The sequence below is a fragment of the Argiope bruennichi genome, chromosome X2 (assembly GCF_947563725.1).
Source record: "Argiope bruennichi chromosome X2, qqArgBrue1.1, whole genome shotgun sequence".
NCBI classification, from domain to species: domain Eukaryota; kingdom Metazoa; phylum Arthropoda; class Arachnida; order Araneae; family Araneidae; genus Argiope; species Argiope bruennichi.
Genome location: NC_079163.1, coordinates 6343013 through 6357326, shown reverse-complemented (window position 1 = coordinate 6357326; position 14314 = coordinate 6343013). Strand labels below are relative to the sequence as shown.

Below are 14314 nucleotides of genomic sequence, written 5' to 3'. Positions count from 1 at the left end.
ACTAACTTTCCCGCCAAAACAATCTTCTATTTTCCCCACCGCCAACTTTTCCGCCAAAAAAATCTTCCATTTTTCCCACCTCTAAATGAGTAAGGCTTCATTTTTTTTTTCTCCCAACAGTAATGAGGCTAGGGTTAAGATTTTTCGGCGGATTATTTCAAACGATTCTGTTTATTTTCTTAATGTTTGGTGCATTTAAAATTAAACATTGTTAATTAATCGATCTTTCAGATTCATTCTGAAGTACTTTTGAATTAAAATAAAACAGAATAAAGGAAATTAAAAATGTATAATCTGCATAGCGTTACCCCAACTGGCGTAGAAAAATTCACGCATTTGCGTTACCTTAACTGGCGAAGAAAATTCACGCATGCGCATTATGTTCTCATTGTTGCCATGACAACCATTATCAACGGATGATTTAAATTATTTTTAGGTTAGTTGCATGCTTTTGTAAGTAAATTGTATTTATGTTAGTTACATATTTTTTGTATATGCTTATAGTTTTAAGTACATCGTTTTTTAAGTAGTTTTTTTAAACCTGTTTTCGACCGATTATTTTAAACGATTCATTTTATTTTCTTAGTGTTTGATGCATTTAAAATTAAACATTGTTAATGAATCGATCTGTTCATGAAGAATCTGAGAAAATTTTGTTGACAAATTTTTGAGATATTACATAAATTAAGAAAGATATTCTTTAGTGCCCATAAAGTTTAAACGCTCAGTGACTTTATTATCAGTAATCATATTATTAAAAAAAATGCTTTGTTTCAGTAAAAAATATTATTATATTAATTGCAGATTAATCATTTACACTTTAATTTAAAGCATAATTTCTACGAGGGGTAACAGAAAATTAGAGAGATACATATCACGCTATGACTGAAGGCCTTTATAATATTATGAGTGAATTATATGACTATCAAAATTTGAAGTTTTAAAATATTTTGCTGAAGAATCTATTAAAGTTGGAATTGCGTAAAATATTTAATGGTACGACCGGAGTTTAACCCCCTGCTTGCGCAATTTTTAAAAATCGCCAACAACGGCCTTGCGAAATGTTCAAAAGCAAAGGAGCAGATGTTCAATAATAGTGCATAATAAAGATTGCCAGCTTTGGCGCGTTATCGCAACTTGGCGAAGAAGGGGGTTAAACTCCGGTTCAACCTATTTAATTATTAAAATTTAAACGAACATTAAGATTGGCGAGCCGGCTGGTTGCCAAAGGCGGCTAGTATATATATATAATAAGATATGATTTAAAAAAATTAAAGAAATACATATCTTTTAAAGCAAACTGCACTCCAATGAGCTATATAGCTAAGGTTAGATTTACCTCGAATGCCTATTTATATAGTTGGATTTCCAGAGAATTTGAGCTATCCAATTCGGTTTTATTCTTCAGATCATCAATGACATATTCTTAAAAGTTTTAAAATATAAATTTTCCATACATTCAGCATTTTTTTATGATTTGTTAAAGACACATAACATTTTTCTTACATTCGAATGGTTTCACAATTTCTACTGGTACTACTACTACTACTAAACTAACAGTTGAAAGAATAATTAAATTTGCATCTAATAATAAAGTCTATTACAAACAGGTTACAATTCGACAATTGTTTTTAAATGAATGCAAAGAGATCATTGTGCAACGTCATACATTAAAAAAGTAAATATTTACCTGTTGTGAATAGTGTATAGCAAACGTTTATCTTGATCTCTATCAAAAGCTTCCAGTTTCAAAATTTCTGTGTCCACTGGGCTGTTTTCTGCTATTTCTACCTTATATGTATGCTCCAAAAATTCTGGCATATAATTATTGATACTCATAACCTTTATACAAAGCTGGAAGAAAGAAATTAAAAATCGATTATACAAGAACATATGTGTTTGGTTTCAACTTTAGCATTACAGATAAAAATCAGAAATATATTAAGACTAAAAATTCATTACATTCAGAAATAGCACGAAATCTTCTTGAAAAATAAACAGAAAGTCAGTTACGGTATTACACACTTTAATAAAGCTTTTAGAATTGTGAAGAAAAGAATATGTTTTGAAAATTGGTTTATAACCCCATGAAATTTCAATATATAGATTAAAAGAAACTTGTGTTACAAAAGTGCTTCGGAGGAGGGATTTTTAAATAATTAAGGATAAAAAGGGATTTTTTTAAATACAATTGTATGATTAAAAGCAATTAGAAAAGGGATTAACATATATAACCGTTTTAAATTTCCATTAAATTGACAAAAGAAAGGATAGAAAATATTTCCTTTTCTCCAATATGAATAAATTTTTCCACACGCATCTTTACTATTTTGGTCTTATTCATAATTCGTACTTACATGCATATTTATTAAAGGCAGTGATAAAATGATTGAAATAATCTACACAAATGTTAAAAGGAGATGATTCCAACGTACAACATTTGTTTAATGAGTAACATTTTTCTTTCACGAAACAAATAATTATATATAATGATTTTTTCATTTTCATCTTAAAAGCATACATTTTAAATATGAAACTCAAAGTATAAATAATGAAGAAATAACTTACATAAGTGGAAACTGTGTAAACGCCGTCAGTAACACTGATAGTAAGATTATAAAATGGATAAACTTCCCATTTTAATTTTCTAGCAAGTAAAACAGCACCACCTTTAGACTGAATCATAAACATATCACCCACATTTCCACCTGTAATAAAAGCAGCAAATTTTTTTTAAAAAAAAAGACATTTACGAATAAATAAAAATAAAAAAATCGTGTTCAGATGCAATAAATAAATTATAATTCGCAATACAGATAGCATATAAATACTCCTTGACTGATTTGTTAGATTAATACCTTTTTTTTTTTGAAGCTACATGACCGCTATTTTGGTTTATCCTCAAAATATTACATAGAGAAAATAAAATGTTATACTTAGATACAAAAACAAATTTTTGTCTTTTAAAAAATAGACCAAATGTACAAAGTTCCCAAGTGTAGTTAAAGAGAAAAACATAATTATATAAGGAACCATATATTTTTAAAGAGAAGTTTAATAACAACATTAAAGAAAATAGGCATCTTAGAAGGTATTCAAAATTTTAAGAAGTACTTTCAAATATATAAAAAAGGCGTGAATTACCAGATATAAAAAACCATATGCTATCACCATCAGGATCTTCAGCCTGCATCATTGCTACCAAATTTCCAACATGCTCACTTTCTGATACCACAATAGTTTGAGTTTCTATTGGCTGTATAACTGGTGGATGTTTGCTAATTTCTGGTACTGATACAACTTCCAAGATAACTCTTGAATTTGAACTGAGAGATGGTTTACCTCCATCTGAAGCCGTAACCTACAAAGAAAGGTAATACTTTAAATATCAAATTTAATAAAAAAAAAGGAAATTTACAGCATTTTATAACATCTAGCAGCTCTTTTAAAATAGTTATTCATGACATAGACACACAGAACTAAAAAAAAATCTTTTATATCCTATGAAATATCTATTAATAATAATGAATTATAGTGCGTTTGAAATTAATACAATATATAATATTATAAATTAGTGATTAAAATGTTAACTTCAAAAACTCTTAAGTTCTTCTACGTTATTAAGTTCTTCTAAGTTATTAAGTTATTCTAAGTTCGTTAAGTTATTTCTATTTCTTCCCGAGTACATATTTAAATATAATAATAATCTAACTATGCAATTATTTTAAATACAGAAGAGTCTTAGTTATCAGAAATTCCATTTTAACCGGCATTGGTTCTGAATGCGGGAATGGGGCATTTGCGCTCAATAAATAATTCCCTACCCCTGTTGCATTGTAGGTTTACTGGGATTCGGACATTTGGCAAGATAACTTGGCGCGTATCTAGAGGGGTGACGTTTAGTTTTGCATAGCTGCATTTCCGGTCGGGCTAATTGGTGATAATGGAATGGTGATAATTTTTGTAAAAATTTTATTTGATCGTGAATTTATGTACATACATTTATCTTATTCATATATCTTGCAATAAATGATAATTAATTCTATTATTAATAGAAAAGTAAGAGTGTTTTTATCAGAAAAATAAATAGCATGCAATGCATTTAAAAAGAAGTAAGATATAAGAGAATTTATAGCTGTTTTATTTACTAATATTTAAACAATCTCATATTTCTGAATGAATTTTCTTGAAAATCGCTATTATCTATACTCATAAAAGGGAAAAAAATGTATGTTTATGTATATATATATTACAATAGTTCACTTAGCAATATCTTTATTAAGAAACTAGCCGCCTTTGGTGACCAGCAGTTCGCCAGTATAAAAGATCTCTAAAATTTTCAAATTTATTTTATGTAACTTAATAGATTTTTCTGCAAAATATTTAGCTATCAAAGTTTCAGATTTTGATAGTTATATAATTCACTCATACTATTATGTAGGCCTTAAACAGTTCTGTTCATTGTATTACTTACTAATTTCTGTCAGAGTTCATAAAATTTGCACATTAAATTAGAGTGGACATGTTAAACTGCAATTAATATAAAAACATTTTTTACTGAAACCAAGCACATCTTTTTTTGAATATGAAAATTGAATGTAGATTCGCTCAGCATTGAAGTTGTATATGCAATGCAGAATAATTTTTGTAATTTATACAATATCTTAAAGAATTACTCAACAAAAATTTCTCTAATTCATCGTAAAATTCAGTTTTTATTTTTACTTTCAAAACATTTAAATGATGCAAATGAAAATATTTTATTTGACTTCAGTCAATAAATGTTCTTATGAAAAAATTATGAAGTTTAAATTTTACACAGTCCTTTTGTTCTAAGGAGTCATATTTTGCGAAATACTCTTGACACTTCAACTCTTAACTCAAGTTCAATAAATAAACTTTCTATCTTCTGCGAGCAAATCTGTCAGTTTTTACATATCAATATTAGAACAATCAATATTTTCATAATCATAAGCTAATCACTGTTGAGAAATCCTGGTAAAAGATTGGCGTATCTTCTTTGAAACGGACTATGAAGTGTTCTAAAATCGCCAATTTTTATAGAAGAGTGATATTCAAATTTCATAAATTATTTAATTTTAATGAATGATTTAGTTCATTGAAGTTCAAAGATTTTTATTTAACCCTTAGCGCTCCGAAAAGTAATTAGATGCATAAATATTTGCCGAATAAGAGAACTTGTTCATTGCTCCGAAAAATTAATATATATGAATTTTCCCAGAAAATTAATCTACATATTTTTACCACTCTTAAGTATTTTTACCAGTCAAAATTTCATAAAATAATTAAATAAAACGCCAAAATGATGCACTGCCTTGAATGGTTCCTGAGAGGAGAGATCGAAGTGCTAAGTGTTAAAATATTGCTGTCTCAAAAAAAATTTGTTAAATAAGATTCAAAGGTTAATGTAAAAGGGTAAACATGTAAAAGGATTACAAAGGACCTATATAAAAATTTAAAATTCTTAATTCATCGGAGCATGTATTGACTCAAGTAACATAAAATGTAATTGTTTAGTTCATTTAGACCATTTTGTTAGTAGATGCGTGTCCCTTATTAAAATTAATTGATGGCTGCTGATTACAGTGATTATCCAATAGATATATTAAACCATGTTTGTCTTAAATTTAATTGCTTGATTTAATTAATACTATAGCTATTGTAAAAGGTACATAGAAATCTTTTCCAACATTTACTTTTTAAAAAATATATTTCAAATTTTTTCGCTTCACACAGACACTTGCTGAAATTTACACTTTTAGAGATTTAATTTACAATAATAGTTGATTATTTTTATTTTGTGCGAAATACCTTGTTGAAAAATATAGTTAAAATATTTCTTTAAAAGCTTGTTAAACATCGAAACTTAATTTGTAGATTAAAGCATTGATATCATTAAAAAGAAAATTTTTTGAGTTTTATCTTAATGCAAAAATCAATTTTGTGCTGTATTTTTTCGGAAGTTATAGCGTTGTAATTTTTAGAAAGTGTATCCATTTTTAAATCCTGTTACTCTTTAATGTAATAAATTATTGTATGTATAAGGATCAATGTTAGTGAAATAAATTAATATTAGATAAGAATGTTATCTGTAATGTGCATAAACAATGCTGAATGAGAAAGTTTTTGTATTAGTTGAAATTTAAACACTTTAGTTTTTCAAGTTCCCATTTTTGTTGAGATTACTGGAAATTAAAAGAGATGCATTGCATAAAAAGCGGAATAGTATAAGGTTTTTAGAACAGTAGTAAATGTTACATGTCTAATAGAATTTGAAGTTACATATGCTCTTGTGAGTAAGCGATCAAGAACAAGATAAGTAAATTTAGCAACCATAAATCTGAATTATAAAATTAAGTTGGTTACTACTTTCATAAAAACTTTTAAAAAATGCTTTTTAATGTGTATTAGCATTTGTGTAACAATATATTTTACAACTATTTTTCTTCAATTCATGGTTATATAGGAGTAATGATAATTTCTATTTTGAAAAAAGTAACATTCCTACCAAGTTATTTAATTGAATCTCTCAAATTTTTAAAACATTTTTAGTTACATACAAATGAACAAAAATTGCGGATAAGCTTTCAGAAATGCGGGACAGTTTTGACTATGCTGAATGTCAGAGACAGAAATGTTTGCAGTTTTTTTTTTTTTTGTTAAATGTAAGTGACCATGTAATGCATATTGTGAGATATTGAAAAAGAATTATTTAGAAATTATATTCATTTTTTTAAAAATTTCTATGCAGCTGTTTTTAAAATTATTAATAGATTCCTATCATTTATTTTAGCCAACCAAAAAGATTATTATTTTGCAAAAAAAAAAAAAAAAAAAAAAAAAAACACCTTATTTGAACAGCTTTAACGTAAAAAATACATTAGCTCATTTCAAGTATCAGCTTGTGGAATATATATACATAAAAGCATACATACATATAGAAAGAACTACACATTATTGATATCCATGTAAATTTGAATTTAAAGCCCTTTCTATGTATTTTTTTTTCATTTTGTTAAATAAAGTTAAACCGTAAGAGATATAAAGATTAAATCCTCATGAAACTAAAAATTACAATTCATTTTATTAGATTAAATTTGTATTATGCACATCAGAATTATAATTTTTATAAATGTCTTCCGTGTGGGAAAATTATAAACGTATTCCTTTTCATAAATACATTTTTAAAGCAAATTTCTCACACTTAATATTTATTATTTTCAACACTCGTCTGAAAGGTGGTAAGGATCATCAGCATTTTTCTCAAGGAAGTTTCGTTTCGTTATCAGAGACAAGGAGTATCATTCTCACTCATAGTGAGTTGATTACCATTTGGCGTACATTGTAAAATCGCCAAATCTTACATGCAAAGATAAAGTTTATAATGTGGTAGCCTTTCTTGACACTTGAGCGGAAAGGGGGAAATTTATTGAGCGCAAATACCACACAACCCTGAATGCACTCAGTAGTTCAATATCGTTAGTAGGGTTTTTATTTCAGTATTTGTAGGCGACAAGGTGAGGTATTTGGGGCAAAATACAGTGATTGTTATTGGCGATTCTAAGTCAAATAGACCGCTGTGTGGAGTAGCTATAAATGTAGTTAAACTCATTGGTTCATTAATTTTTGTACAAGAATGAATGAATGCCGACAAACACAGTGAGGTGAAGGCCAATGAAATGGCTGGTGCACATTGACAAAAACAAGTCTGAAAAACAGTCAATGTGTAAAGTACTATTAATTATACCGTACTAAAATTTGGACTGATTACAGCTGAGATAGTCTTGAAACACACTGAACAATAAGATGACTTACTTTTGTAGGCATGATAAAGCGGCTGGTAATCATGGATCTGCAGAAAAGCAAAGTTACTTTCAAAAACCTTAAAAAAATTGTTATGCCTTTATACATTGTCTCAATGCTGTTTTAGCTTTCCAGAGGTTTCTAATCTGTGATACGCAAAGTTATGTGGAAGAATTTCGGTAATAGCGGAAAAATAAGGTATTATAATAATAATAAAAAAATTTCAGATTTGACAAGATTGTGCGAAAAGTGAAAACCATGTAAATCGAAAAGTCTAATTGGTAGAATTTAAAGAACAGTGCCAAGAACTCAGAATTAAAGCACTTAAATATTTAATACTTTTCATGAATAAAGAGCCTGTGAAAAAAATATGCTCGTTTAAGCATATTTTAACAAATGTTGCACTCAGTTTACGGAGTTTTAGACATGGCAGTTAATTTTTCTTCAACTTATCTTAATTTTATGTTCCATGAAACACGTTAAAGTATGAAATGAACTTATTTAAGAGTTGAATAGCTGAATATTATAATGGGTAATTGCTAACTTTCATTTCAAAATTATTTCAAACCTGTTTAATCTACATTGGCGTTGAATTAATATTATAATAAAAAACGAAATAAAATGTAATATTAAAAATGTTATCAAGTTAATTTGAATCATTTGATTCTCATGCTAGCCTAAGTCTTTAATATTAGTAATAAAATTTAATGTTTAATAATAAATCTTAACAGCACGAAGGAATGGTTGGGAAGAAGTATAATAAGTATTAATCAAGGGCTACAAGAGAAAATAAAAATTGGGACCTCTTGTCTTAGATCATTAGCTTAAAGGTTATTAATTTTCTGTTTTTATCTTGAAAATTAAAATGTTATGAATTGTTTTGCACGTTCGTTTATTTCTTAAAAAGGGAGGTTTCACATAAAAAGTTTTCGCTATTTTTATTATTACTAGATATTTTTGCATATCTGAAATCAGCATTTACGATAAATTATATTCCAGTTTTGTTATAAACTTACCAGAAGTTCATACTGTTGACCTCCACGTAAAGGTCCTTGGCTATATATCACTCCAGTTTTAGGATGAATACGATACAAATGAGCGCTTGAGCCTTCAGAAAGCACATAAGAAATATCACCATTTGGACCTGAGTCCTCATCTGAAGCAAGGACCTGAAAACAGAATGGTATTTTTAAAATGAAATAATATTCTACACTTAAAGAAATATTTGGAACAAGAAATCTGTTCATGAATAAAAGGAAAACCCAGCTTCACTACAAAATTTAATTGCCATCCCAACAAAATATTTAATTAAAAATGTTTTTTAAAGAAAAAATGCCTATGAACAATAAAAATAAAATTTTAAATATAAATCTGATATTTTTTAAAATTTTTATTTTAATTTATCCAGCAGTTTAATACAATTCCTCATTCTAAATAATGAAAAAATGTTGTGACAATACAAGAAAAATAATTTTTAAAAAAGACAAGATAACTGATTTTAAGTTTGCAACAAGCAAATTAAATATTTTCTTTTTGTTTCTTAAAAGAAAGAAAAAAACACCAGCTTATGGAATTTGACAATTATTATGGATTCAAGAAGTAAATAATGTGAACTAGAAGGGAAAATTTTTATGACAAATTTTAGTGATTAGGAAATTTGTCACCTTTAATCAATATAGATTAGAAATACAATTCCTATTTATTTACTTCTCGATGAATTTAACGATTTCAAACGCAAAGTCAATCTGAAACACATTAATTTAAATTTTTTAAACAAGAAACAGACAAGGTAACCTGTCATTTTAACAGGATTGTTATTTTAATTTTTCTTTAAATTTCAAGAAGTTAATGAGCTTTTTAGAATTTTTGTAAAAGAAAAGCTACTCTTACAAATGTAATTAAATAATAACAAAACTTTTATCTCTTACACATAATTCTGAAAAGTAATAACAATAATAATAATAAAATTTGACTTTTAGGATAATGTACTGTGAAAAGTTTCTATGCAAGCAAACGAATTTCATACCTGACACAACGTTGGACCCTGTTTTGACATTTGGGGTATATAACATCGTTGCAACCGCTGAAAAAATGATGGAGCATGATCATTTACATCAAGAACTTTCACAACGATTCGAGTACTAGATGTCAGAGCAGGATCCCCATTATCGCTAACAGTAACCTAAAAAATGCATTCATGTTACATAATAGAAAAACACAAATTTATAACAAATATTGCAACCATATAATTAGGATAAAAGAAAAATTGCCACTGGCATAGTGAAAAAAAAAATAATAGGAAGCAATGATTGCGCGAGCGAAAAAAAAATCAACGAACCATTTGCAACAGTTTAAAAACATATTTACAGGTATTTTTATGCAAACGCTTAGAAAATGCTTCTTATTCTATTTTGATAACCTGTCAAGAACTGAGCTTCAGAAAATCCATGATAAACCTCTTTTAAAGTACTTTTAAAAATTTTCATTCTTGAATAAAGTTTCATTATGTAAAAAATATATAAATGAAATAAATCCTATTTTATTCATAACGCATTCACTTTTATTTCACCTATTTAGATTGAATGCTCCTTCATAAGACTAGCAATACTAGAAAAAAATACAGTAAGGGAAATAAAAGGAACCACCCAGTTTTATTATTCTGTAGATCATCATATATGAAAATTAAAAACACCATTTTAAAGCTAGTAACATATACTGAAAGATGCTGTGCTTAAAATATTCGTAGGGGTATTTCTACATATTTAAAATTGTATAAACTTTGAAATTTCATATGACAGCACTCTTGGTGCCCCGAATAGATTTTTCCATGGAAAAATTAACCCGAGAACAAATTTTGGTTCATATATCATGATTATATCGGGATATATTCGGCATTTTCTTTTAAGGAGTAGTTACTATACTTAGATGTGCAAGATTTAGATATTCTTTGGGCGCCGGTAATAGAATATTATACTTTTGCAACACTTGAAAAACATATCTAAAGCTACAACATACATATTAAAATCGACTGCTACTTAAAACATGCCAAAATATTCGCACTGAACATTTTTGGGAGAAATTTGATTCTTTTCCTCAAAAGAAATATTCAAGAACAGGTTTTGTTTAAATTGCATCCGAGCTCGAGTCTTCATTACAGTGTAAAGCATTAAAACAGGAAGTTTTGTGGTATGACCAAAAGAAATAAAATTCAATAATTTTTTTTTTATTGTTTAAAAGAAATTTAGAGTTAATATCTTGCCTGCATAGAGAAAAATAATTGATTTTAATCATTTTTGCGCTTTATTCCTGCATTTATTATATATCAGTATATAGTATTCCTATCATAATTGCTTACAACTCATAAATAGACATGAAATGTCACAGCACTTTATTTTATAAGCATATAAAAAAGTAGTGGACCTCCTTCACTGATCAATTCATTTTTATCCATGCTTTATGGACAAAGTGTTCTATACAAATGCTTTATGAATGCGAAAGACTTGATTATATGACAACAAGTATATGATTGATATAGACGTGGAACACCAATCACATATCATTCTAAAGTTCATTCATTTATTCTACATATCTTTCATTGTTCACTGTTTTAAGCTATTATTCATCACATATTTTGCTGCTTTTGATAGGAATAGAAATTTGAAAGCCAGTCTAATTAGAGGTATCATTATATTTAATTATATAAATAATTATGAAAAGTATCCAGTTTAATAATCGAAAATATTGAACTGGATTAAATACTCACTTATTTATATTAGAATTTTTTTACTCACCACAATGAAATGATTTCAATTAAATCGGCATTTATCGACCAAATATATTAAATGGAGTCATCTTATAATATTAAACGAGCGAATTTTGTATATATATAAATTTATTTCGTATATCTCGGAAACGGCTCTAACGATTTGGATCAAATTTTATATTTAGGTAAGGTGGAGCTTTTTAAGTTTATGTATATAGTTGTCTTTCCTGAAAAAGCGTGATTTTACACACATAAAAACACACACATTTTTTATTACTAACTATTAGAATAAATATATTCAACTTCCGCCTACAACGGTGGGAAGTGTCATATAGTGGTCAGAACAGCATCCATGACGCGTGTGTTCCAGGTTCGAGTCCCGCTTTTTGCTTTATTTTTTAATTATGTACTTATATTTAATATTTTTAATTTTTAAGTTTAACTATGTAGGTGCCTTTCCTGAAAAACGCGATTTTATACAAAGAAACTTCTTTATACTTTACTATTAGAGCCTTTTTTTATTTGCTCTCATGCTGACAATGTCATATAGCGCCATCCCGAGCCCGATTTCACCATGGTAAAACTGAGTGTCAGTTCAAAAATAAAAGTAATGATAAATAAATTGTAAAATGTGATATAGTAGAATGCTTTTAATTCCTGTTAAACTAAATGCATTCACGATTTTTTTTATACATAGGTAAGATTGAAAAATATTCATATGCAATCAGTATGTGATTCGTATCTAAATATTTTCTCCGAAAAAACACGATTTTACAAATAAATAAATAAAAGAAAGAAAGAAACTGCCGAGCGAAGTTTGTTCTTCCAGATATTAAAATCAATAAAATAAAAAAAGGAGTTGCAAATCGTAATAACGCACTTAAAAGTAATTTATCAAAAGCAACATAATTATAATTAAGAGTTTGATAATAGATATAACAAGGTGGTCAAAATTAAAACTCCCCTACTCTGAGTTCTCTATACAGCGAACTACTCAGTGTAAAGGCTCCAAAATGGTTGAACATACTATTCAAGACATGGGGCAAAAGATTACGAGAAAAAAAAATAGTTCTAGATACACCGACAGATGGCGCTGTGCAACAGAAAATAAGTTGAAAAGACACAAAATATACATTTTTAACACGTTTTATTTGAACGTATCAAATATTCAATCACAAGGTCCTTATCGATGCAGGGGAAACTGCTCTGTATGGTTCCTTTCTCCAATATGTAAAATCTGCATTCTGTAGACAGCTTGTTCTACTGCGAATCGTAAATGGGTCGACTGAGACGCTTCTCACTTGCAGAGTGATACTGTCATTCAAATATACCAAGGTTACCAGACGTCCTCGATAAACAAGATTATTTAAGTATCCCCAAAGCCAAAAATCACAGGGATTAAGATGTGTAGAACGCTATGGTTAAATTTATCATTAGTAAAATAGTGCCGATGTTTTACTTAAACTGCTGCACACAGAGTCCAATGTGTGGAGGTACTACATCTTGCATAAAAGTAATTGAATCCAAGACATTGGTGCTATTGCACTTGGGGTCAAAAAAAATTTTTTTTTTCGGGCATTTTGGTGCCTTCTGGTCCTTTGCGTAAATTCTGAAGTTGACGAAACTCTCGAAGTGCAGCTGCAGCATTTCCTTTGTTTTCATAAAACAACTTCGCAAGCAAAGCGCGAAACCAGCGCTGATAAGAATGATATTTTCCCAGCTTTAATCCGTTTTAGAATAATAGCAGCAGCAGCAAAAAAAAAAAAAAAATTATGCAAATTTTTGAGCTTATAGTGCGAAATTGCAGTTACAATGACAGTTTAAGTTTCTTCACTTTTTATCTTTTTTTTTTTTTTTCATAGCTGCAACAGAAATTAGAAAGGAGAAAGTCCATAACGCATGTTTTTTTCCGTGTGATTATTTGTGTCTTTTCAGCACATTTTCTGTTGTACAGCGCAATCTATCGGTGTTTCTGGGACTAACTTTTTTCCCGCGTAATCTGTTTCCCCATATCTTGAATACTATGTTCAACAATTTGGAGGCTTTACACTGAGTAGTTCGCTGTATAGAGAACTCAGAGTAGGGGTGTTTTAATTTTGACTTGTATGTATATTTATTGCATTCGTTCTTAAAAGTTTAAAATTCTTTTCAAAAGAATAATACACTTAAACAGAATTATTTGACAAATCACAATGTTTCATGTAATTGAGGTCAAATAAAAGAAATGACCGCAGATATTTCATTAAAAGTTACTTATTTTCTTTGTAAGTTCCAAATCTTCAAAAAAAAAAAAAAAATATTAGCTTAAAAAAGAATTTTATTCGAAATTTTGTAAAATTATTTTTTTATAAATTATTTTTGCTTATCAAGAGAAATTCTTTCAAAAATACGTTTACACTTACTCATTTAGACATTCAAATAAACTGAAACTTAATGTTTTAAAATTTTATTTGATCCGCTTCTGCTCTTCATTTAAATATTAAATAAATAATACGCACTTTTATATTGAAAAATATGGCAGTAAAATAAAATATTAAACAGTACTTCGGAAATTGTTGAAATTTTTCGTTTCGTGTAATGAATAAAAGTAATATTCTGCATCCAAAAAAAATTCATATTAAATGTAATGTTTAATTTTGTTATGATTATATACAATATTATAACAATAACGGCAGATTAATTTTATGAAATATGAGATTTTCGTATGAAATATCGAGCACATGAACG

At 28.1% G+C, this 14314-nt stretch overlaps 1 protein-coding gene across 3 annotated transcripts in view; it reads right to left on the bottom strand.

Moving 5' to 3' along the window:
- LOC129960261 (fat-like cadherin-related tumor suppressor homolog) overlaps nucleotides 1–14314 on the bottom strand; it is a 595142-nt gene that overhangs the window by 69756 nt on the left and 511072 nt on the right. For all 3 annotated transcript variants that reach the window (XM_056073541.1, XM_056073540.1, XM_056073542.1), the window contains 5 exons: nucleotides 9851–10006; nucleotides 8841–8993; nucleotides 3145–3361; nucleotides 2569–2708; nucleotides 1691–1854 (listed from right to left, as the gene is read on the bottom strand). In XM_056073541.1, the coding sequence (XP_055929516.1) occupies nucleotides 1691–1854; nucleotides 2569–2708; nucleotides 3145–3361; nucleotides 8841–8993; nucleotides 9851–10006 (830 nt within the window). The remainder of the gene's footprint in view (nucleotides 1–1690; nucleotides 1855–2568; nucleotides 2709–3144; nucleotides 3362–8840; nucleotides 8994–9850; nucleotides 10007–14314) is intronic.